This window comes from Dufourea novaeangliae, unplaced genomic scaffold (genome assembly GCF_001272555.1).
Source record: "Dufourea novaeangliae isolate 0120121106 unplaced genomic scaffold, ASM127255v1 scaffold89, whole genome shotgun sequence".
NCBI lineage: Eukaryota > Metazoa > Arthropoda > Insecta > Hymenoptera > Halictidae > Dufourea > Dufourea novaeangliae.
In genome coordinates, this window is record NW_015373988.1 from 574,181 (window position 1) to 601,095 (window position 26,915).

Genomic DNA, 26,915 nt, shown 5'->3' on the forward strand with positions numbered 1-26,915 from the left:
ATTTCCACGGGCGCGGCCAGTTGTTATCGAGTTTTAGCGTGTTATCTTAGGACGTTCAACGAATACGATAACACCTGTCCGCCAGTTTCCATGCGGTTTAAATGTTACGGTGCGCCGGTTGGATGGAAGTTCAAACGGGATTCGACGGAAAATTTCACTGAAAGTAGTTAGTGACGATTATTAATTATTTCGAAGCTTTGTGATTGTTATTTTTTTGTGATATGTATTATTTGTGACGATTAGTAAGTATTTTGTGTTACGAATACGAGAAAATGTTTTATATAAAAGTTGTTTTATTTAATGGAGCAAACTTAATAGAATGTTTGAATTTTTTTGATTGTTATTTACAGAGATTTTAATTTATAGAAAATTACGTTGCATGTTAGGTCTATTCTTATATATCGTCTGTGATGGAAGCTCGTTTATGGTAGCGTTCGTGATTATAGACGGCTAAATTTCCCGGTATACATTAAGCGAGCTCTAATTACGTAGATTACGTGTTCGACGTAGCTATATGCAGGGTGGGCTGGATATACACACTGTTCAATTGTTCGTTATTAATTATTTAAACAGATAAACTTATAACAATGTCTACGTTAGTCATAACCTCTCTGAGCATAAGAATGATAAATATCTTTAAGGTGGTTAATCATAGAATTGAAAAGCTGCAAAAAGCTAAAAATTGATATGTAGTTTATAAATGAGATGAGTCCCTATTTAAAAAAATGTGTCTAGGGTGTGATAATACATAACTTATTAAAATAGTACAAAGTATTCCTATAAATATTACATACCTATATGAAACAATTAAAAAACTCAATCTGTATACAATTGTACAACTTTATATAGGAATCCTAATACGCACAATCAATTACCTTTTGGCAATTGGTGAATCTTTATATATACCTTTATATAAGTTACATATTATAAAGGATAACCTCAACAAACCGCGAAAAATTTGAAAACTTACGAGTGGCTCTAATTTTCCGGCCAGAGAGTAGAATATACTTCAGGCTCGATCAACCACCCCCTTTAGGGTGCCAATTTTAACCAAATGTCCGTGATCCCTAAAACTCGCAGAAGTTCTTACCCCCGGTAGAGCAAAGTATCTCGTTCGCCACTGTGTGCAGAAATTAGCGGCGTATCTCTCGTTGGATTTATAATGGCTGGATTAAGATTGACCGTGGACGAGCGGTCGGCAATAATCGATTCTCGTGCGGTCGACGGCGGCTGCGCGTCCGTGGTCGAACACAGCAGCGCCTCTGGCGGCGAGGATAACGTAGTTCCCCGTGGACTGCCACCGATTCGGCATAGGTGTAAACAAAACGCGCGCATTTTTTGTACCGAGAATCCAGAATTCCCCAGACGCGTTGCGTGTGGAGAAGTCCCCCAAGGGTGCTAGTGGGCGTGGTCGTGGTCGTGGACGTGGTCGTGGTCGCGGTCGCGCTCGTAAACAGTACGACAGGGGCTTTAGGTGGTTGCGTTGTGTGACGTTCGTCGGGTTTCGTGCGTGCATCAGTGTTGTGTGTACGTGGAACAGCCCTGATGTTGAATGCACGAGCCGCGGGGCCAACGACAGGCGTTGGCACGGACTGATTTCGCCATCAGACTGCCGCCAAGCGGGGAGGTCTGTCTCGCGTGTCAACACACATCAATGGTTCAGGTAAGTTCACAGTTTTACTTCTGCTGTCGCGTGTCGCGTTCCGTTGTTGGTTATGCGTCGTCGAACGCGGTCGTCGAGGTATCCGCGGATAATTTCAAGGGCTGGAGCGACGCGAAGGTACGTTGACGTGTGTGCGACGATCGTCGAACGCGAACGTTCAGGGACGTCAGAGATGTCGCCACTCGAGCCAGACGACTGGACGGAGCTCACGTGGTCTTGATGTCTCTGTCTTTTTATCCCCCATTGTGCGACCTTGTCGGCTGGTGCTTGCGCTTTTAGGGGTTGTTTTTTATGAGGATCTTTTTGTAGACTTTGAAGGATGTTTGTATTAATGGTTTTGGATGAGAGGGATTTTGTAGGGAGATATTTGTGGTTAGTGCTGTGGGTGGATTTGATATTTTAATAGGGAGGAAAGTTGGTTTTGAATGGTTTTGTATGAGAGAAATTGCCTGGGAAGATATTTGTGGTTAACGGTAAAGGTAGAAATTGAAATTTCTGTTGATCTATTGCGATACTGTATTGTAAATCAGTATGATAGAGCAGTGTTGACGCTGAAATGATAAGTAGACTGATAAATGGATTGAATTATCGGGAACTGATTCATTGGAGAGATATCTGGATGACTGATCTCGAATTCAGTATCAGTATTCGATTTATTGGACGTTTGAATGTGCTTCGGGGTGTTTTGAACATAGTTTGTGGAAGATACTACTGTATTCAATATACTAGTTCTTTAACTCGCTAACTGCGTTTGTCCACTACAGTAAACGCCTTACTTTATCACTTTAGTGACAATATCTGGAACACTTCTTGATAAAAATTTATTTTAATACTCTCCATAGTCTTAAAATGATTATTGGTTCTTAATTTTATGAAAAAAAAGTTTTGGTACAGAATACTAAATAAATTAGTGAGCGGGTCAATAAGAAGTTATGAAATGTTCCACAGCTAATAGATCCCAAAAAATGATATTTCGCGTTTTAATCATTTTTTTCATTTCGGTTTTCATTAGAGTCCACTTTTATGCGACTTCCGAGAAAGAAAAAACATCCGTGTATCGAACACTATCACTTCAAGCATAATCCTCAAACACCGTTATAATCGAAAAGATTCGTAAAAACAAGTCCACGAACATTTTACCGATACTCAATTTCTCTACACAATTCATACGCGACAAGACGAATCGATCGCTCGACGAGCTACAGAGGCCGACTTCTATTCGTATTTCCGTCACTATGAATTATTCCGACAACTAACATATTCACCACCCAATTCCGCCTCCCTGATCTTAACGCTCGAAACGCTGCCCATCGACTACTCCCGGTATCCGCGAACGCGCCTTTCTCCAATTCCCGTGAAAAAAAAAAAGAAAAAAACAAAACCACTTCCGAAACAATAGCCACGAATCCAGGTCACCGTTACACGCCCGACAATTTATATCCCTCGTCGTTCGGCGAGAACTTCGAATAAAAAAAAATGCAACAGAACACGCGCCGCCGCGGCCCCAACCAGCCGACCGATGATCGTGATTCAGAGCGAAAAACCAGAAACTGTAATCAACGAGCACCCCCCACCCCCCTGAGAAAATGGCGTTGAACCTCAGTCAAAAGTGCTCTGTTGTCCAGCAATCCGACGGCAGGCGACGGAAATTCTCCCCGAACGGCTGGTGAGGGGTTAAGCGAGCAATGTAAACCCTTAGCGGGGTAGTTGTGGTCCTTTATGTAAATGGATAATGGGTCTCGCCCAGCACTTGGCCGGGTTCCTAGACGGTCGGTTCGGCTACCAGGCCCCAGTACATTGCAACGCCGAAGGGCAGTTCATTAACTGCCGGACTCTGTTTCGATGAGAGCTCCCGACAGAAGCCGAACCGGCTTTGAAGTGCCGGTGACGCCTCGAGGGACGTTCCTCGAACAATGAGAATTATCTTGTCTTTCTCTTTCCTCGATCCATCTCGACTGCTTCAACTGAGTTTTCTGTTGCACACGTATGTCTACATGCTGATCTCTTTTCTCTCTCTTTCTCTCTCTTTGTACGTGTCTGGCTGCGTCTGGCCGCGTCGTTAATTGAGTCGCTTCGGGCACGGAAACAATCATCGCGGGATTGCCACATATGAAAGCGATCTTAATGAATGGACGGATGAGAAGTATCGAAGTGTGTCGCCACCGGCCGCTACTCTGCAGCCGTCGACCGATGCCAATTATTGTGGCCACCGAGCCGAACGGAATGGTCCGTCTGTCGTCGACGCAGCTGCATAATTACGGTCAGAAACGAAGCGCAAATGTCATCCCGCGTTGGGACAATAAGGGTAGATGGAAGAGCGACACACGGTTTGATGGGAAATTCCACACGATATAGGGAAGCCTCGTTGATATTGTTTTCTTGCTGGTGGACTTCTCCTGCCCGTTTATCAGTTGTCCCCTTACACGATACCATTGCTCTGAAGGTTATTTTTTGTACAGTAAAGATTTCATGAGAGTTGGAAACTCTGGTCTGTTTGAAAACTTTTACAATCGTTTCAACACCTCACAAATCTGTTGTTTGCCCGAACCTTGACTCTCAGCAACAATAGTTTCACAGCCTCCCCCTACCCAGTGGTGGGGATGAAGTAGAAACTCTCACAAGGAACTTTTTTATAACTCTACAAATTTTCTTTGTTAACTAAAATGTTTAAGTCGATTTATTTTCGTTTCTACTAAAATTACTGTCAACGTTAACGCGTGAAAGTAGTTTATTCTCATGGGGAAGAGGTTTCCTAAAGAAATATGATGATAAAAATCCTGTTAATAAACTAGGATCAGTAAGTCACACCGTTTAGAGACGCAGCCCCTTTCTGAACAGAATAGAAGCTTAGCATTGGTTCGCGTAAAATATGTTGTTTAAGGGACCGGGGCTCTAGCGTTAAGCCTTTGGAAATTAGTTCGAACAATATTTTACGCCTCATAATTAAAGAAGTTCCGAGCTAATCCAAAATTATTGTACGAGTCCTTTTTAATAAGTTCGAGCTGTCCAATAGATACTACCTGCACGCGATATCTTCGAAAGTTGTTATTAACTCGACAATTTAATTATGTTTTTTTTATCGTCTCCTTTTTCTTAGGTACGATAAAAATTTTAGTTCTTTCTGTGTTATTAACGTTTCAATATATGTAATTGTAATATACACCGAGGCGCTGTTTCGCGAAGTAAGGGTGGCAGGTTATAGCTCCATATGCGTGACTGCACCAACTGTTCCATGGTAGTTACGTATCAGATTACGGTTATGGCAGCTTATCTAATGAGTCGCTATCAAAATAATTGTCGGCAGCGTAATAACCGTTCGCAGCACATAAATTGGGATCCTTAAACGTTGAATCGTACACATTGAGATCTCTTCATTCGAGTCGATTGCAGGTGTAAACCTATTTTTTTCTACTGTTTATGCTACCAAAATCAGCGACAGAATTATATTAATCGTAGATTTTTATTTATTAATTCGTTGCTTTAATTGTAAAACATTTAAATATTGATTACGAACATTTTTGAGGTATGTGCATCTGTAGATATTACGTAATGAGGTTGTTATTCATGTTGTAAATAAGTAGAATTTCCGAAAAACTAGGAGTATACACTGGTGTCCGACCTTATCAATGGGTTACATAACTTTCCGTCTGGGTGCTATGCATAAAGTTTGATACGCCTCACCTATAAATCATGGGTATCCAATATATTGGACGTGTCACACGTGATCATGGAAAAGAGAATATCGTATCGCGATATGTATTGTACATACAGCGGGACGTGACCATATTTTCTGCTACATACAGACAACGTCTATGCATATACCCATCCATGAATTCTTAAAACTTTAAAGTGAACTCGTTAAATATTCAATGTTTAATAACCATCTATTCAAAATTACCATATTAAGTATTCCACGAGCTAATGTATTGAGACTGGTATTTAAATTAAATAACGATTCTCGACTATATTTGATCCGTGTCACCGCATCTCAAGACTTCCATTATCTCGCGACGAAAGCAGACAAACGTCATAGAACCGAATGTTCGTGTTCGATAAGCGATCGACTATCGGTTACCGTCCGGCTGTCGTTGCAGTTTACGCCGAGAATACGGGACCGATCTTTCTCGATACGTGCAATTTAACAGTTCTGGTTGGCCCAGGTATCACAGGGCGAACGCGTGTCCTGTCCGAAATCATTCGTTCAAACTGACACACACGGGGACGTGTTCGATCGATCGGCGATCGGGGGAGGACGGATAGATAGGTTTCTCTTGTTCGCCCGGTAACTTGTTTGATTTCAATCATTTTCGAGTGTTTTCAATACATTTTCGAAGTGTTTAATTACAATCCTCCCCTCCCCTCCTGTCGTCTGACGTATCAACGAGGTTCATCGAAATTATTTTCTCGACGTTCACCGGCGCTTCCGCTCGTTTATTTTTGCCGCGAGATTTTCGTCACCTGTTCAGTTCCGACAGTGTTTTTTAATCGGAGCGAGATCGTCGATGGATTTCGCGTGGGCCACGAGATCGTTTCAATGGTTTTCTCCTCCTCTTTCTCGCGTCATTAATGAAACGTGTTATGTCGCGAACTGCTTGAAATCCGAATTTTCCGGAGGGATATCCAATACATTTCAATGAATTATATAGCATTCCAAGAAACGCATTGTATGGATTTAATTTGATTTCATTGAATCTTTACTTGGTTCCTGTGCTGTGTGACAAAGCCCGCTAATTACCGGCCAAGGAAGCACGCGAGGTGGTGTCTCTTGACATGATTTACACTTTTAGAAGACATAGAGGGGCTGAGGGTAGCCACGACACGCGGATTTCTTGCGGGCCGCGTGGTCTTACGCGTCCACTTCTTCTTTTTCTTCTTTTCCTCGGGTTCTTCTTGTCCCGGGCGACTGCTCGTGGCAGATCTGGGCATAACCGCGGAGCTTGTCTAATTATCTCGGTAGTTATGCAAAGCAAATACGTGCCCACTGGGGGAGGAAATTGAAGACCTGCTAATTATCGTGTAAAGACGTAAGAAGAAGAAGAACAGGAAACCGGAAGAGGAGGAAGGCGGTGAAGAAGAACTCGGGTGGTGAAAAGAAGGCCGGAAAGAGGGGGTTGGGGGTGGTGGGTAGGGTGCACGGTCGTTTAATTGCAGGCGGTTCGCCACTCGACAAAAGTGGCTTTCGTGCTTTCCGGACTACGACATTATGCTTGACCCTCCCCCGGTGTTTCTGAAAAGAAATTCCCTTTTTCAGATTCCATCGAGTCTGGCTAATTATTTTTTTCTTTCTTCTCTGTACATCCGGAACGGAGCGTTTGCAATTAGCCGCGTGCCGAAGATATCATTTAATCGTGGGATATAAGCTTTCAAGCGCAGTTTATACCGGACCCGGCTTGAACGTCGGTTATATCGTTGGTAGTGAGGATCAGTTTAAGTGTTTTCGGTTTCGCTTAGAGGGAAATGCTCTAACAAGCTGGGAACGGGATCCGGACATCTTCGATGGTTTCTGGGTAAAAAAACTAAACGACTCATAAGTATACTGAGTCGAGGTCATTCGACAGCCATTTATATAAAAAGTGGTTTTGTAAACGTCAATATTTCAACCTGGTTTAATCAATCCCGTTCGTTTAATAAAAATTAATGTTTACGGAATCTGTAGAATGTTGTAATTCCATTTGGGATCCAAATCGTTTCATTAACCAATCGAATATTATATTTCAATGAATGTCCACGAGTACAGTGGATTAATTATAATTAAAATCGTTTCCCGAACGATTCCTCCGAAACCCGAATTCACATTCTTCAAACGATGCTCTCACCGTCGCGTCTCGCGAAATCAGGGCCGCCATTCGTCGCAGCCCGAGGTGTTTCACGCGAAGTTCGATGATACGTACGTTCGCTTATCTCCCCGTAGAATAGATAGGCGGAGGGGGAGAGGGGGATAGCGCAATTCGTTTATTATCACAAACCGCATCTCTTTCCAATACCCCTTTCAACGGGTGTATTCGGTTAGAGAGAGGGATGGCCATAGAAGGCGGTTACGTCGTTTTAGCCGCGGTGAGGAAGGAAAAAGAGCGAGCAAAAGGGTGGAAGAGAAAGGGAGGAGGCGAGGGAGTTTCAAAGAATTTCCAATTCTCAGCTTTTCAACGCCACCGCCGCCGCCTTCGACGCTTCGTTTGTGAGAGGGAGCCCGGAGGATGAAGATAGGAGGGTGGCGAAACAGGAAAGCTTGGGCCACGCAGGGGTGAGTAGGGGATACGACGGTGGTGGTGGCGGTGGTCCAAGGGAGAGTTCCCGTAATGAATGGTATTCAGTTTATTCTGGGCTAAGTTACGTTGCCGCCGACGCTGCACCGGCATCCAGCCACTGAACTAGAAGTAAAATGGGACTGTAGCGAAATTGAAAGGCGGAATTTACCCTTTATCCCAGCTCCCGATCTTTCGAGCCGTCTGCCACCTCTCTTTCCAGCCTAGGACCGTTCCTTTAACCCCCGTCCTTCTGTTTCCTTCGTCTCTCCCTTTTCGCTCGATCCACACGGTGTACACACCCTCTGCCACCCCTAACCTCCGTGTCTTAACGAGCGAATCGAGAGAACCCCGTTGGGTGAAAAAAAACTCGATGTGTACATCAACTATTCAGCACCTTTGAGAACCCCTTTTTCAAGGGGTAACCTTACGAACTGCGTCTCGTGGATAGTCTGCTGATGACATAGCTATGGTCAAATCGAAAGGTGTACAGTCAAGGTGTGGATGTAGAAGGGTGTCCTTTCTCATAAGAGTATTAATGTTATTACCCTCGAGTATACTTTTATAATTATTTTAAGTCAGACTAGCACCCATTCTCGATGTCTTTAATTTCGTTCTCCCATAAAAACAGAGGACAGGGGAAACCGTTTCCATTTTCACTTGACACTTTCGATATTCCACGGTACAGATGTTCTTGTCACTCATTCGAGAACACGAGATCGAATTCTGACGCGTGATCACGGTGTTCCCTGGAAACTCATTCGACACGATGACGCGTGACAACAGGACCGGTTTAGTTGAACGTGATTCCCCGCGTATCGTTTCGTCGCACAGTGAAATCGCGATTACAGGAAGGATAGGGGGAAGGGCGACACACAGGTATATACCCTATGGGGCGAGCGAGTCCCGCTTTCAAGCTTTCGTCCGACATCGTACATTCAACGTCGGCAAAGCCCCGCCGTTGCGGTTCGTGCGCGACCCAACGAAAGCCCAAGTACACAATTTGATAATGGGTTAGCTGTGTAGCGTGCACACAGTCGCCCAACGGTGGTACACGAGCTAGGGCCACGGGGACACGCTGAATCAGTAATAACAACGTGTTTGCATAATCAATCATGCTCTTTCTCCTGCTTCTTTCTGTCCCCCACCTCCTCTGTCTCGTTACGACGTCGTGTTTACCGCACGGAGAAGATCGAGGGCGGATGTGGCATTATCCCTTCGACCTATGGCGCACAGCCGCCTTCGTTCAGGATGTTTGCCTTTGTTAAAGCACGGTCGACATTCGACGTTTGGAGATCTGTTTGAGCCTGAAACATTCCACGGGTCTTTGTGACTTTGCAACATTGTTGTAGAACAGCGCCGTGCCGCTAATGCGTTTGAACGACCCAGTTTGCTTTATCAATTGCTAATGATGTTTTAGGAGCTTAGGAGGAAATAGGCTGTGGTTTAGATGGACTCAGTGTGGTCTAATATTTTGAACCTTTAATTATTGGTTTTTTGAACAGATGAATGCGTATTAAATTTGAGGGATAAAATTCCGAAAAGCACCCACACCCGATGACCCTGATCTTCACATAGGTTATCAAGATCATCCTCCTCAATTTGTATAATAAAATAATACTTCTTTATGAATGAATCGACATTTCTCGAACAATTATTTAATCTCATTAACTGTTTAAAGCTCAGGACGACGCCCTTACATACTGCTGCTTTTCACTGTGTATTATTCGAATAAAATTCTGCCCAACTCTGCGCAGTCTCCGCGTCCCCCGTGGATATTAATTAATTTGACGTCGTATTCTTTTCAAAACTACGATGCTCCCCACGAAGTTGCGTACACGTGGGTCCTTATGCATGCACCCAGCCTCGCCGGGGGTTCGTCACGGTTAATAGTATGCAAATGAACATCCTGCAAACAGTATATGCAAATAAATACCCTAAGCTAAATATGGAGACGTCTGCCACCCACCCCCCACCATCCTTTCTTCGTCCTGTCTTGCGCCCTCTTTTTTCCGCGTCGCGTCAGAATAAGTTAATACGTCTGCGTAAACGCGACGGAAACGGCCCTCGAGGGCTCCAGCCGCGGCACGAGGGTCGACAGGAATTTTTCTCGCGTTTCACAGCACAGCGCACCACCGTTCCACGGGAGGTTAGTTTCGGGCTTGTAAAAATCCCGGCTGCAACGGACGCGCACCGCGAACCACTCCATATTCCTTTTTTTTTTTCTTCACCGTGGGACCGTGCACCGAGGCCGCCGCGAGACTTCAGCTATGCTGAAGTAATGCACCCCCGGCCACACTCGAGCCTCCCCGCTCACCATCCTCCGGTGAAACGTGTGTATATGTATACTCGACGTTGTTGTTTAGCTACTCCTAAGAATTCAACTCGGCCACTTCTGATCGTTAACCCTTTCGTTATAAATACTTATGGACAAGAAAGAGCCGAAGATGTTTTGTTGTAGTTTTTTCTTATTCCTAACATACAATTCGAATAGGGACAATAGGATTTTACAGATTATCTACCGGTTGCTATTTAATAGGTTCAATAGAACAAACTATCAACAGCCAAGGAACTGTTATTAATTATTATTAAAATGTTATAACAATCCATTTTCTCAGACCTTTGTAACTTTTATTACGACGTTTATAACTTTTATGCGTAATCATACTAGGAGATAAAATTCACATACAATAAAAAAGAAAGATCAAATCCTGTAATATCATGAAAGATATTTATCTGACTTATTGTTTGGTTCCGATAGAGGAACATTGTTGTCGTACATGGCGATTATCTTCCCGATGGTGGGAACTATTTTGTTCATTAAACACTCGGCCCGTGCCGGGCATTGTGGCTTCTGCATAAGCTCGATTTTAACGGTGGTTCTGGGAAAGTCGTACGATCCATTATCGTTCTAGACGCCGCTGTTTCCACGCGAAATTTCACCGGGATTCCGCCCAGGGAGTTCTCCCGTGCACTTTGGTGGCTGCTCTACAATACCTACAATCTGTTTCTTCCGTTTAGCACCGTAATTGCGCTATTATTGCGAGTGTCGTGGTCCGTCGTTGCGCCCCTCCCCTCTTCCCCTCTTATCTCTTGAGCCACTTACACGGTTGCGAACCCTTTTTTCAATGGATCGTCGAAGCTATTACATCCATACCCGTCCGCATCAGGGAATAAAAAATGGCTTCCAGAATCGAGGCGATACGAAGTACGCGTTTAAATAAACCATCCGTGCGGAGTCCACTTCGCGGTTAGGTGTTGCGACTATAATTAAGATAAGCATGAATTTAAACGGGGGGAATGTCGTGTTCTGGGGCCGCTGGTGGTAACTGGACGTCTTCGGTTACTTGAACGAAGAAAACGAAGGCGAAGACGGTGAAATGAAACGAAAATACGAGATCGGTAGATAGGATAATATTTGTCGAAGTAGTTATTTTTTACACAGGTACAAGAAAGTATTCCAGTTGGAAATAGTACAAATTGCGGGATATTGTAAACGCTTCAGGAATGTAATTTTTTTTTATTTCACATTGATCGAGTATTTATGTAAGCTTAATGAAAATAGACTTGGTTCTGTAATTGGAGTTAAAGGGTCGTGTACTTTGTAATATGATTTTCAATCGAGTACATATTTTGTAACAAGGACATGTGTTACTTGACTTGGACAATTTTTACCAATTTTGTCGTCCCATATGTTGCCTATATAATGGGTGAAATACTTTATGATTCATTAATACATGTCATGTAATTCCTTTTTACGTGAATTTGTTATTTACATAAATACAATATATATATAGTACATATAAAGTGCAGTTCGCCGGTATTAAACGTTTATATTGCGCCTTTTCGCTGATAGTGGTAAAGGTAGAATCCACCGGGACAGAAAGTCTAATGAAGTTTTACCGTGCAGGGGAAGAAGCACTATTTACATAGTAGAACTTCATTAAACCCGTCGACCCCTGTGGGCTTATACGTGTGCTGTTTTACTGTTTCCGTTCCCTGAAATACAATTTTATAGAAGTCTTGCCCCGTATTATATCATCCACTGAGATGTAATATTTTTATTACCGGCACTTAAACGGAATACGGCCAGCAACTTTTTCAGTTAAGTCCTTGGAGTATTCGTAATATTTATTTCGTTGTACTTTTCATTTTAATTAATTTCGTTATTCCATAATTAATAGAATATATACAGAAGCAATAAGAATTTCAATAATTGATCTTTGTTTTGTTTTCTTCCACTATTTTGTTTCTCGAGAAAATTAAAGCCGGACATACTATTAATTAACTCCAGGAGGCAGGGAATGGGGATGAACTTATAAGGAGATAATATAAAATACTCGGTGTACAGAACTTTTAAAATTCTTCTCGTATTTCCAATTTGTTCCTTTCGAGTATTCACCGACCGCAGCCCTGGGAAAAATAAAGTTTGATAATTTGCAAAGAAGAAAGGAACATCTAGGCTCTGACTGTAGCATACCCTCGTAGCTCAACGAAGTTCGGTCGCTCATTTTTGCATTGCTGGTGATGGCAAGAAACTGACGACGGGGTAATTAGCTCGATAAAACAAGCAGCCTCGCTCTGTTTTAGACAGATCTAATACGCCGTTACCGGGGACTCGGTTTCTTATCGTGAAACTTGTTTACACCGTGTTTTACAGCGAACTTGCTCTGCGGCGTGATTTTTGCCCGGGGAACTCTGATACAAAGTTTCAAAGTTCCAGTCGTGTTTTACAGGACGTTTAATTTCATTCTATTTAAATGATACGTGAACTGAGAATCATTAGCAAGTCCTTAGTATGACCACCTTAAATCACCAGATCCCTATTTCCCACGAATAATTGTGGATAAGAGGAATTCCAGCGTACTCATAATTATCCACATCAAAAGAACGGAATTTTGTACTTAACAGTTACTATACAGTAAATCATCACATCTAAGATTAACAGTTACTATACAGTAAATCATCACATCTAAGATTAACAGTTACTATACAGTAAATCATCACATCTAAGATTAACAGTTACTATACAGTAAATCATCACATCTAAGATTAACAGTTACTATACAGTAAATCATCACATCTATGTATGTAGGAGTCGTTATACATAGTGTCAATACCCCACACATTTTGATCTGTCGCGCCCCTTTTTGTCCTCAGTTGGGATGCCGACCATGGAACCTCAGTCTGACCAGCGTGGTTGTTCTGGCGTTGTCGAACATGCTGTTGACATTCCTGTTGCTGCAGTCGGAGACCTGTATCCCAGAGGATGTGCCCAGGGACCTGGAGGTGAACCCGATCACCGAGTGGAACCTGGGCACCTTTATCAAAGAGCAGCAGCTGCAGCTGCAGTCGGATTGCGCGACGCGGGATTACCATACGTTGCCAGTTGACGGGCATAGATTGAAGTTGAACATAAAGCTGGGCAGGTGGGACGCCCGTAAATTGTTCCGTACCTTCGACCACGTTTTGGTCGGGTCGAGCTTCGTCGAGCTGTCGCAGGCGTATCGGGTCTGTCTGGCCATGCAGAGCTCAGTGGAGAAGCTGCACTCGGTCGTGCAGGCTGCCCACCATTGGACCGGATCAATCTCAGTGGCTCTGTACGCAGCTGGCGACGAAGAGTTCGAAGTTCTTCAAAAGTACCTGGTCTACCTTCGGAACTGTTACGAACCGATTCGGGAGAGAGTTGCGTTCTCGCTGGCGGTGCCGAGGGTTAGGCCACCCAAGAAGCAACCGCGCGATTACGGGCTACCTGACGCGGTGGATTGTGCCAAACCGGAGGCGACGTTGAACGACCTAATGAATGGGATCTCGAGCGAGCAGACGAACTGGCGGATCAGGAATGTTTATCCCCAGAACCACATGAGGAATCTCGCAAGAAAGAATTGTCAGTCGGACTATGTGTTCCTGACGGACGTCGACATCGTGCCGAGCTTCAATCTGACCGGTGCTCTGGACGATTTCCTCAAGACCGATAGCTGTGATAAGTGCGCCTACGTGATACCGACGTACGAGCTGGATTCGCGCGTCCGATTCCCCCAGAACAAGACGGAATTGATCAGGCTGGCGAGGAAGGGCCTCGCCAGGCCGTTTCACCAGAAGGTCTTTATACACAATCAGTTCGCCACCAATTTTACTAGGTGAGGATAACTTTTTCTTGGGTCTGATTCGGATGGAATGGGTGGTAAAGCTGTTTGCTTTGGACATGGTTCATAGTTTCGTCTTTTTATTGTTTAATTCTAGGTGGATTCTTGATACTTCTCCGAATCACAAGAATTATGGGAATGTGAAGACTGGTAAGGTCTACATTAGTCACGACGTGACGAACTTTGAGTTTCTATATGAGCCCTTTTACGTCGCGAAGGATATCGTGCCTCCTCACGATGAGAGATTCATGGGCTACGGTTACACCAGAAATACACAAGTATGTCTTTGTATATGTTGTCCTGTCAGGGAGTATAGAAGGGCTGGTCTTTGGAACTTGTCGGAGACAATTTTACTCAAAGCCAATATTTGATTCTTAATTATATTTTTAATTACTGAAATTTTTGGGCGAATTTGACAGCTTACGGACATTACAATCTAACGACAAGTAAATATACTTCTTTAATTCAATTTTAACTCAGGCCCAATTTAATTCCAGGAACAGTAGCGTAATAGGTTATTGAACAGTGTACGAGGGTTAAGGAAAAATTTTGAGCAACTTTCGTGTACACGTACATTCATATTTTCCTTCGTTTTGGATGTCAATGAGAACCCCGACGAATACTTGATCTAGAATTTAGTTACTCTCGCGAGCAGGAATCCTATGCGATCCTATCTCTATTCCCAGATGTCACGAATACTTCGATGAAATGCAAAGCGTGTAATCGATATACGTTGAATCATCGTGTGTAAAAAATCGTCGATTCCGTGCAACCAATTATCCTCTGATTCCTTAATTTCCACACCTGTGGCAGCTATCCCCGTGTCCGTTGTTATCGGCGCTCTGCTCGAAACCGAGCGGAAGGGAATCGAATTAGAGCCGGTCGAAACGGGTTATATCTCGCGAACAGCTTATTTTAATTACTCGCCCCTCGGTTTTTTACGCGCCGGTGGCCATAATGTTCGAATAAATGAGAACCTGGCCGGGCGATATTAGAGCGCAGCGAAATGAAAAAAATGTATATTTGCACGGTACATAGAGGGCGATGTCGCGGGAGTCCTTGTCCGTGAGAATCATAGGTGTGTATGTCGGAGGGACACTACAGCGCAGCGAAATGAAAAAAATGTATATTTGCACGGTACACAGAGGGCGATGTCGCGGGAGTCCTTGTCCGTGAGAATCGTAGGTGTGTATGTCGGAGGGACACTGAATAGGGGCAGGTACCACGGGGAGTGGTGGTAGTTTGGGAGTACGAAAACTCCGACGCGAGCAAATCCCGCGGCAACGGGGAACATTAATTGAATTACATATTATCATTGCCCCCGTTATCGTACGGCGGAGGCTCATTTTCCCGGGAACAAGCATTATTCAATTTAAACTTGATACATCTCGTGCCGTCTAATCGAACGTTTGCATATCGAGGACGCGCCGTCGTGTCGTTCTCCGGGTTGGTGCCCCGTGGTGTAAAGGGTAATTCGTGTTTCAAACTGTACTTTCCGGGGACCCGTTAACGATTTACGGTGAACACCGCGGTGAACGGTTGCGCCCTGGCTGGAAGCGCCAAACTAAACCTGGTGCTTTTCTCTTCATGGCCGGTCGAGTGGTAATTTGAGAGAATCGGAAATTGACTTTAATCTTGTCCACTGCTGACGAAGTTTGCGGCGGAGATTAGCCGTTTTGTTGTGTCTCCGTGACGTTTATGTTGAAAATGTTTGATATGGTTTTTGAAATGAACTAGCAAGTAGTTTGAACTTGCATAGGTTGGATAGCATGTGTCGTTATTTCGTGTACAGGGGGTATATGAAGGGATTTATGTTGGTAATTACGACTGTGGTATGGAAAATATGGTTTTATTTCAGTAAACGAGTTTACGTGTGTGTTGGGATGATTTTGTCAGTAGAATGATACTGAAGAAAGCAGCCAGTAGAATAATACTGAATATATCAGCCAGTGGAATAATCCTGAATATATCAGCCAGTAGAATGGCACTGAATATTACAGCCAGTAGAATGAGACTGAATATTACAGCCAGTAGAATAATACTCAATATATCAGCGAGTAGAATAACACTGCATATATCAGCCAGTAGAACGACACTGAATATTCAATTGAGTAGCTTCAATTTGTCACCGCAGTAGTAAAACACATATTGGTCAGACGTTTAATTAAAAATAGGACCAGTTATTTACAAGTAGAATCAATATGTTCTTAGGGTTAATTGGTTACTAATGTAAGAAGCAGTAACCTACCTAAAAAAATCTACCTAATGCAAGAATGATCAGTAGAACGTATCCTTCATACATCAGACATTCCCGCTAAACGTGGGATTTTCCAATATTTGATTCCTCTTTCACCCCATTATCTGCGACGTGCGTAGCATCTTACGCGTATAAAAAATTCCACCTTAAGATATCGTACACTTAATAACAATTCCGCCTCCCTCTCCCGCGTATTACCACCCAAGCTCATTGCGGCTCTTCATCGCGGTGATTTTTACGACCGTATAAAGTTTTCCCCGCGAAGCAAAAACGACCCACGGCCGGTTTATCACCCCCGATCTGGCTTACTTCTTGGTATATCCTCCATCCCGCGGTTCAGTCACGGAGTCGCGTTATACCGTGGTTTTCATTCGCCAATCAACGACCTCGCATTATCTTGTGGCGATACGCAATGCTTAACCACGAAGTACGGATAAAACGAAATGACGAACTATACAGCACCAGGGTCCCGATGTTATATATGGATAATGCATTCTCGGTTTTCCAATGACGGTGACGTTCCCGGAACAACCCCGCCCGGGGGGGATGAAGCGAGCGGCTTCTTCGTGGAAATAACGAAAATTCCATCGCGCGGCGAAAATCCGTGCGCGACGCCTCGCGTATTCGTAAAACGAAGTATGCCGCTGTGACGGCAATAAAACCGGTGTAAATCTACGTGGGCCACGTAGAGAACGTGGGTAACATCGGGGCGAAACACCTCGCCCCTCTCCCTTGTACACAGCCGCGAATGTAAGCTGGTGTACGCGCGCGTAACACGCTCGCAGACTCCTTTTTATCCAGAAGCTACAGTGAGAATCAAAAGTGAGTATACACTTTGGATGTACAGGATTTATTCATTTATTCTGGATTATTTCTGTAAATTTCGAATCTAATATTTCACATAGATGCTCTATTATACGGGATAAGTTAATAAGAAATACTACCTAAAATGAATCATTACCTATTAGTTGTATCAAAAAACGTTTTAATGTAGAATTTTAAGATATCTCAAAAAAGAAGATTTCCAAAATTTTCTGGTTACAGCTTCGAATTTCTTTTTCTCGAAATGGCTGCCTATTAATTCCGACAATGTTAAAAAAACCATATTCACCTGTATTACTGCCATGATCTTACAATAATGCTACAGAAGTATTATTCGAACCTTCACCTTTGTAAGGTGTGTACTTAATTTTGACTCTCACTGTACGTACCCCACCCCAGTGTGCATTGGTATTCGCGTCTTCTCTGCGGTTCGTTCGCACAACATCCACTCCCCACGGAGGCATGAGAATGGATATCGTTCGCTTTCCCTACACCCCTTGTATATCTCGTCGTGCTTCGAGCTCCACCCCCTTCTTCCTCCTTCTCTGTGTACCCTCGCCCACTCGATCCAATACAATCCTGTCGCGCCATTCTTTCGTCGAGCAACCGGTTTCCCTCGACCTTCGTGCACCTACGTTTGTCCCGTTATGTACACCTCCACTCGCGATCTCCTATCGTACTAGGCCCTTCCCTACCCGTTTTACGCGTTCTTTCGCAGCTTTCTGTAAAAGAAGGTCGGATGCCGGCGGAGACGAATTCGAAACGCGACTGGGGATCACTCGGGCGGATTTTCTGTTCGGTTGCGTTTGCGATTGGAATCGATGGATGAGGTCTTTGTTGACTAATGGAGCGAATACTCTGAAAAGTCATTGTGGTATTGAAGCGTGGATAGTCTGTATGTAGATGTTGGGAGACTTTGTTGCCTTGGGACGAGGATCAATGGAGAGTAATTATCGGAGATAGCTGTTCTGACAGTGCTTCTGATAATCTAGTGTTTATTATTCAATTGAACCATTTAGAGTGGCAGCTATTCCGTGCCAGTGGCCGAAGTTTGTATAATAAGGGGTATACAGTATATTAGTAGGGATTAATTTTAGTAAAATTTGTTTAAATTTAAATTTGTTTAAAATTAAGTTTAAGTTTAAATTTGTTTCTATGTATTTTTTCGGATAAACACACAGTTTCTATATTCTACAACTCAATTAACGCGTAAACTCAAATATTTTGGAATTGTGACCTGCTCTGTTTTTCCTTACACTCACAGAATATACCATAACAAATAGAGCTGGTATATATGCATTAAGAAATTAAAGACTGATGGTCGAGAATCAGTTTCATCCAGCTAAATTTTTCGCAATTATTTAATTTATCGAATATCCCGAATGGAGCCATTGCTCGCTAATTTCTACCACGATTCCATCGATGACTTTTTAACGAACGTCGTTCGCAGTATTTTTTAATTGGCCGTCGATTCACAGAGACAATCGTTTCCGGTATCCAGTAACCGTCCGTAATCCGGACGCGTGATCCCCGCGCATCACGTTCGAGACGATTGATTCGCGCCCTATCGTGATTCGTATCCGCAGATAAACGCGCCCTCGAAAGATTCATTATTGTCGTATTTATCGAGCCTCGGCAATCAACGTCACGAACGAATCGGGATTGATATCTAATCGAGCAGCCGCATCGGATTGATTGTGGCTCCTCGCCTGGAAATGTACTTTCCCCTCCGCCGACAGCGATCCTCTAAACCGGCCTATCATTTTCATTTACCCGTTTCCTCGATATCGTAACACGCTTGAGATCCTTGTGAATCAGTTTCGTTTGATTTAAGACCATCGAAAGCACTTGGCCGTCAAATTGAATCACACCGATCGATCTTGAGTTCTTAAAGGTCGTGAAATTGACAGCTTTGTCTATCATTCGGCAATCCTGGAATCCTTAATGCTGATGGACTAGATTACTTGTTACAGAAGACATTCCAAACATTTTTATAAATAATATAGGATACTTCACTATTTAGTAATTGACATGGAATTTTTTATTGATCCGGTATCTTCAAGAATGACTCGAGAAATTCATCTTCTTTCCAGTCGTCATTGCCGTATTCCACGATCGTTACGTAATCGTCCACCATCTTGATTCTCGAACATTAACAGATAAACCGGTCTGGACAGAGCAATAGCAATCAGGAAGAGAGACACGAGGGGCGCAGACCCTCGAAAATATTACGACCGAGGCAACAAGCAAACCGATTTCTCAATGAATCTCCAAACGACTCGTTTCAATATTGACCTTTCCGACGTTCATTTCGAAGATTGGCTTTCGATCGGCTACAGGGGAATCGGTTCGACGGCAGCTCGCGATCGGTCCCGAGACATGCGAGGCTACGCCCAGGCGGAATATCGCATCAAAGGGAAAGAAGATAGCCCCTTCCCCCTCCCTGCGTCGTTTCGTTTCGTGCGGCCTCGTCTTCGGCGATTGAGCGATTACCTCGGGGCGCGAGGGAGGTCGTCAATCAGTAATGAGGGCCGGCCTGAACGGGCGCGATTCAACTAGTTTTCATTGAAAGCGAACGAAGCACGAAGACTATTTCCAACAGGACAACGATGGGCGGTGGGGGGTGGGAGGGCGTCGAATGCGATTTAGATTCCGTTGAAAAAAATTAACGGGGCTCTATTAAAAGTTTACGGGGCCGTCGTTGATTTGCAGGTAGGTCTCGGACGATGGAGTCACCGTTTCTTCTTGATATTTCTTTCTTTCGCTACGTTACCGCCGTTTATTGGCCGGATAAAACCGTTCATTAAGGGAGGCTGGTATCGATATGTTGTAATTAACTGGATTCCGATAGCGAGCTTGTCGTTTGTGTTGGAACTAGTTGAATGAAGTGAAAGTTTGCAACTTTTTTTATTAATTTTTATCCCCTCCCCCCCGGTTAGAAAAGGAAAGCCTTGATTCTTTTTTCATATGACATTGCATAGTGAGTCTTAAATTTCAACCATGGAGAACTAGACCGACGATTGTTTCATTTCCTTTAATTAAATAAACTTAAGTAAGAGTGGTAATAATAACGTATTATACGCTTTCGATTAACTCCGCCGTGTCTGGTCGCACAGCGTCATCGTTCAACGAATAATAATTCAAGTGTCTGCACGCCGCCAGGGGCTTTACACGCCACCGTAAAAGAGTTTACCCGCATAAATCCCTGCGGTAAAATCTCGTGGTGATTCTCCATCCAACGGTGTCGAGCCGTCTGCGATGGTTTCGCAGTGCCAGCTCTTTCGTTACCGCCGTTTTAACCATCGACACACCTTTACCCCCCGACGAACCACCCCCGTCGGCTATTGTAAGATAAGTGGAGACGCGTTACGCCCTGGGACGCCTTATACTGGAGGATTTATACCGACGTGCGATCGCATAAAGCTCAATTATCAGATTTACTCTTGCGGTTATTCGTTCGTCAGGCTCGTTTCAACCGGAGACCCTGGTATCTAGAAAAATTATGCGACGCTGTTTACCGAAGTTCACCGACCGGGTGTGGATGCATCGTCACGTATGGGTCCTAATGCGCGGATTTTCCCCCTATATTCATCAGTGGCATTTTGAACGCGTGGCTAGGACCGTGTGAATTTTTCAAAACGGTACGATGGTTACGTGATTTACAGTTGACCGGAAGATTAGTAACGGGATATTACGTGGAAGATTGGTGAAGTGTTTTCGATCTTTTAATTAGTACTGTGACTCATTGCCCAGTGTTGTAGGTTGCGTATTAACAGTTTCATATTCGAGTTTGCTCTTATATGGTAATTGTTGGTTTCGTACAATCTGCTTATAATTATTATTAAAATGTTCCCTCACCAATGGCGAGGCCGCTTATTTTCATTCATGCGTTGCACCGCGAGCCCGTTTAAACAGTGAACACATAATAGTCTAGGCGAGGATAATGTTTTCATCCCCTCGTTAAATTTAATCACCCGAATTCTCCAGGAACACCGGGGATCGAATAAAACGTACTAGGTGGTAGCGTGGCGTGTCACGATCGTAATGGTCCGCGATACCGATGCCCGGGCCTCTCGTCGATGCTGAAGCGTGAAATTAACCCGAACACATTTCCCTAAGGCATACGGGACGTAAAACAAGGATCCCCTTCTACGGTGTCCAATCCCATTATCCCTATGCTTTGCCTACCACCGCCTGGACTACAGTAAAAATCGTGGCTTGGCATTAAAGACTTCTTAAAGATTCGCCACAAATTTGAATCTACTTCTCCGATATATCGATTTTATGTTTGAAAATTTTACTTGAAATCATTTATTTAAACGCTTCTTTCTTCATCCTCGAATGTTTCCATTTCGCGGGAAGCAAGCTCGAAAGAGCCTCTCATTTCCCGGGGAACGGAAGATTCTTGGAAAATTCGAGGGAAAGAAAACCGGGGGAATTTCTAATTTTTGAGGGCGGTGCTTAGCAACGGGGGAAATTCCTACCTTCTGTTATCCTTTCCCTTTAGACCAGAAATAATTTCACAGCGTTCCGCTTGATAACGCTGCACACACACAACCCTATCTATAACTAAACAGGATATTCGGTAGCTTCGTGTGAAGGTGTGTACGAGAGTTAATGATTAGTGCGAACGCATACCACCAGCTGGGAGACGCTTTGAATTCCGTGTTCTCCCAGCGCAGAAATAGTCGACTAGAGCTGGGGGGAAGGAAACAAGCAAAACCGAATGGAGTATGCTCCGTAACGACCGCACGAAAGAACGATCGTTGGGGCCCGCGTCTAGAGGAATTGCGTAAATTTACATTAATACAACGCGTCCGGATATCGTTTGAGGTGGAACCGCTCATTGTGAATCGGGCTTTTCTCCAGGTCCCCGTTTACATCACCGCGGAATTATGAATTACTTGTTTGCCATTGAATTTTCGGGAATTCGAAGAAGTTCACCGAAACACGAGTAAAAGATTGAAGGTACGCATTGTTTTATTGTAATTTTCTTCCAGTGTCGATATGATAGATCCAAGCTTGAACTTACAAGGGAAGGACCTCAACTGTCTGATTTCGATTTTAACGGGGTTTTGTAAGAAAACGGTATACAGGTTGCTAATGATAGAGTGTATTGAATGTTTCGAAGCAGATCCGAGTTCGTTGCTCTCATGGAGAAATTACTGTACTGTCATTTTACAAAATTCTGTTAAAGTCAAAATCAGACACTTAGAGTTTTCGCCTAGATAGTAAACAAGAAATGTTGTAATAATCCTGGTTATTTTTTGGGGGCAACGTAATTTAGTGCTCGATGACGATTCGCGCGAGAGTGGCGGCCATTTTGTCGCGGAATCATTTATTCGAGATGTAATTTTCCCGGACGAGCCCCGTTAGGAGGGGGGAACGAGGGTCCTTCGACAAAAGCAAAGTGTCCGCGGCCGCTAATTAGGAGGATACGTCAACTCGTTATGTTGTTTAATGTAATCTGTGTTCCCTCGAAACTCCGGGACAAACTGGTGTTCCACGAACGGCCTCGTCGTTGCAGGTGCCCCAGGAATGTTTTACACCCTGTTGCAAGAATGCGACTCGCGGGGATGTACGCTGTAAAGGGAATTAATTCTCGTCCACTGGCTAATTAAGACGAATAATCCGTGTGTAATGTGCATTACGCGTAACAATTCTGTGTTACTAATCAACGGGGCAAGTGCCCACACGTCCGGGAGGATAGTCAAGGGTAATTTAACCTGGTCATCGTTTGCGTTTGGCGTCTCTCAGGACAACAGGCTGGACAGAAACAGTTACTATTCGCTGGAATTTTTTTTAATAGAGGAGGTGGTCTAAATATGGGCTTTTAGTTCAAGATTTTATCTTGTTTAAGATGTAACATTCCAATGTATCTAAAACATGTTTGATTTATGATACGGAGTTAAAATAAGCTTCTTTTAAATATTCATATTCTCTTCGTTAGCTATAATTTTAGATACCTAGAATATTTGAAGGTTCGTTTCTTCAGATTAAAAATCGATTGTACCCCTATGAAGAAGAATCGTTGGAGAAGGAACTTGATCGTTCAAGGAACTGTTGTCAGTCAACGAGGCGATCATTATGACGTTAGAACTTAGACATAATTAACGCAACACTCTTCACAGAGATAGTCTGAACGCAACAGACGTTGTCACGGCTTGTCATCCTACCTGTTACGTTTGTATAATTATTCACTGGTACGTCACCGGAAACAGAGAACTGAAGATTACATGCCGTCTATCAGTTCCTTTTGATGTTGTCATATGCATCACGGCGGTGTTTCCGTTCAAGCACGACGCGGTGTTCCTCCGTATTAATTATTACGAGCATCCTCGCGTCTCAACTGCGGCTTAATGAATCTCATTCACCTACTCTTTTCTAAACCTTCTTTCGAGCGCAACCCCTCTCTCTCTCTCTCTGACGGGTTGTCTTTAAAATCTCGTTAACAAAGCCTCGGATAATATTTTTACTAAGAAAAAACTTGTTTCAAATCACCTCAGAAGTCTCCCGTTTCCGAGTTCTCCAACATTTTTGTTACACCCTGTATAAATATTCTTTTACGCTACCTCTGTACAAAGGTCTCTATTACGGCTTTGCCCCACCTTTAACAAACACATGCATGTAGCACAACTGGAGAAGTTTACGAGGCTTCGGTGCTTATTAATACAAAACATTGCTTTAAACAATCCTTGCTTCCTATCACAAATGAAAAAATACGTGTCTTGCAAGTCAGCCCTTAATCACTGATTGTCTAACCTGAAAACCTCCAGTGTTAAATCTCCAGACTAATCCTCTATAATATTAGCTTTGGAGCTTAGGAACCTTTAGCCGGTCTGCTTTCATTAGCATCCCAGATCCCAGCTAGCTGCTACAGGAGTTTGCGGTGGTGGAAACACACACGGTATCTATCCAATCAAACCCGAGCTTCAGTTGCCACGGAATTTACGTTTTTGTTGCGAGCCTCGGAAAACAATGGCTTTAGTCGCGGAAAACTCTTTCAAGCGCTTCGCTAGGTCAATCGAACCTTCCGTTACTTTGTACGTTGACAGATTCTCCGCTACTATAAACCGTTGAATCCTCCATTTTCTCTTGTCCTGGTTTAAATAATACAGACAACTCCCCGTAGAAGATCGGGTAACCCCCGAATAACACGGTTTCGCTCTAACATGGTTAAGGAACTGTATAGAACACTGTACTTTTGTGGGGATAACGCATGGACAATAATCGTGTAGAACAAGCCAGGCAATAATCGAGAGGAAACTGTACCTGGAGATTTCTCCTTGTCACTGCCGAGGAGCCTTTGAACACTCGTCGAGGATTTCTTCTGATGGTCCTAGCGGTTAGTGTATAAAATTTAACACGTTTTAAACACCGTTGATTCAATCGTTTTCCCGTCTCCGCCTGGCAATCACAACGGTGTCTGCTCCGGAGAAACGACTGTCATGTACGACTTGCCATTGTTACGTACGATTATTCCGCGAAGACGTATCCAGGCTGTGGAACAGCAAGGCCGGATCTCGTCTGTTAGGACTGTCTGACCTGTCTCAGCCGGCGGACCGAGCGGCGAGATTGCCAAGCCGTGCTCTGCTCTGTCCATCTCACTCTCTCTCTTCCCTTTTCTCTCTCTTCCTCCCCTAAAACCGCTGTAACGTCGGAAACACGGTGTTTCTCGTGGAAATGTCACTATCCGCGGGATATCTACACGAATATAATTTCGCCAAGTTTCACGAGGTTGCTGCGTTTTTTCGCTTCTGGACCCCGCCCACCGCCTGGACGGGCGAAGCACTTTTTCAATTTCACGAAGGAAGCTACGCTGTCCGCGTCTGGGCGAAATAAATATTATCCTACGAATTTTGTTTTGTTTTCTTGGTTCTTTTTTTGAAGGACATTATCTTGCGGTCTGTTTGCCGGAGCAGAAAGAGTCATTTTTACTGCTCGTGACCTACTATGGGGAATATCAGTCGGATTCCGTAGGTGATATTGAATCGTTACGATTTTTATGTTATCGTTGGGTGAAACGATTTATAACTCGAGGCTGTGGAACTATTGTATTTTTGGTACGGTATATTCTTACCATGATATCGTGCTGTTTGGACGCTGGGATCTTGGAGAGCGGTATGTTATCTGAAATATGGAATGGCTGTAGACTTACTGGATACAATAATCGCTACTAGAGCTTTCGCAAGTTCAGCAAAGTATGTACTATTCAATTTCACTGAACTTTTCATACAGTTATGTTTCGATTAAAAAAATGAAATTCACATTTTGATTAACAGTGGATGATTGATCAAACAGTCCAAGAAGCTGAATTTAGAAGCATCTTCCTCGCGCGACGTCTCTGTCATAATTTCAGTCGGCTTCATCATTTTTCCGTCTCTTTCACCGCCCACACCAGAACGAGTAGTTCTTTTATTTTACGTCCTATTCCTCTGAAACGTTCGATACGGTCGTTCTACCGGTACCCATATAACCGCCTCCGTGTTTGTGGGCAAATAGTGGCGTGTGCGTTCACGGCGTTGCGTTCGCTGCGAGACGAACCGATTGAATCTCCGCCCCGTGGATCTCGAGTTCGAAGTTCGAAGCATCGAGTCTCTCGAGGTGAAGTCGTAAAGAATCCATGGCGGTCGTTCACCGTCACTGGAACCTCGTCTCGCCTCGGGATTGAAATCGTGCCGCGCTGGAGTCTTTCGTGTTATCGGACCGTTCCACTCGCGAATCCATTTATTATTTGCATGCAGATACATTCGTACTTCGGACAGCGAGGAGTACGAGTCACTTCACCGGAGATCTATTTTCGGTTAATGAAAATTTCAGTAGCTGCTGGGAATAACGTTAAGAAACTCCGTGACACCTGGATTATTCGGTCGTATTTCAATATTTCATTATTATACGAAGAATTGGTAATTATTGTTACGTTCTTCATAATGTCATTTTCCGTTTGCTATGTTTTATTTATAGACTTGTGGGTATTTTATGAGATGAACTCCAGCCGAAGGTGTGTATGTTTGTATAGATCCAAGTCACCAAATAAATGATCCCCTCAAGAAGTTTCCCGTTTTGTTACTTGAACTGTTTAGATGTCTTTCAAGCTCATAATTTCAACGACTCGACAGTATCAGTATCGATGTCGATGTAGTATCATGTCGATAGTAAATATTCACTCTCATAAGATCCAAACTAATTCTGTTAAACAATAATTCTTCTATGCAGGTGTACGAGATGTTCGTAGCCGGTTACCAATTCAAGGTGCTCTCGCCAGTGTTCACCGGACATTGGGGCCTACAGACGAGGAAGACCAGGCCAGCATGGCGCGAACGCCAGAACAGTGCCAACAGGAAGCATTTCGAGACATTCAAGAAGGAAGTGTTCGCCCGTTACATGCGGGATCCTCTAAAAATGATGAAGAACGTCAAGTGACGAAGAGCTCATCGGAGGTTTCGTTGATCGAATACGAGATAATCCGGTTCGCCGTCCTTTTTATCAGTTGCGAGACCAACCGATCGACATCGACATTGCCTCTAGGTGTCACTGTGTTACCTGTCGTCATACTTAAGATCCACACAGACTGAGAGTCAAATGAGATAAACTTTTGTCAAGGGAATCTGTGACGTGTAGCTAGTTAAGTGAATTATTGGACATGAATTATTTTGTGCGAAACCAACAAGAGGAACCAACAGTTAACGTTAAATATAGACTTTGGTTGTTACAGTAATAGATTGATTGAGATCGACAAAGAGTTTCCTTTGATTGATACATGACTGTGATGATTGTTGCTGTCT

The 26,915-nt window shown here is 43.7% G+C and overlaps 1 protein-coding gene across 1 annotated transcript; it reads left to right on the forward strand.

The window, feature by feature from the left end:
- Nucleotides 1-1,502: 1,502 nt before the first annotated feature.
- Nucleotides 1,503-26,553, forward strand: LOC107187414 (beta-1,4-glucuronyltransferase 1). Its single transcript, XM_015575518.1, has 4 exons — nt 1,503-1,663; nt 13,066-14,045; nt 14,149-14,329; nt 26,347-26,553. The coding sequence occupies exons 1-4, from the start codon at nt 1,553-1,555 to the stop codon at nt 26,551-26,553; spliced, it is 1,479 nt and encodes a 492-aa protein (XP_015431004.1). The 5' UTR covers nt 1,503-1,552.
- Nucleotides 26,554-26,915: the final 362 nt, after the last annotated feature.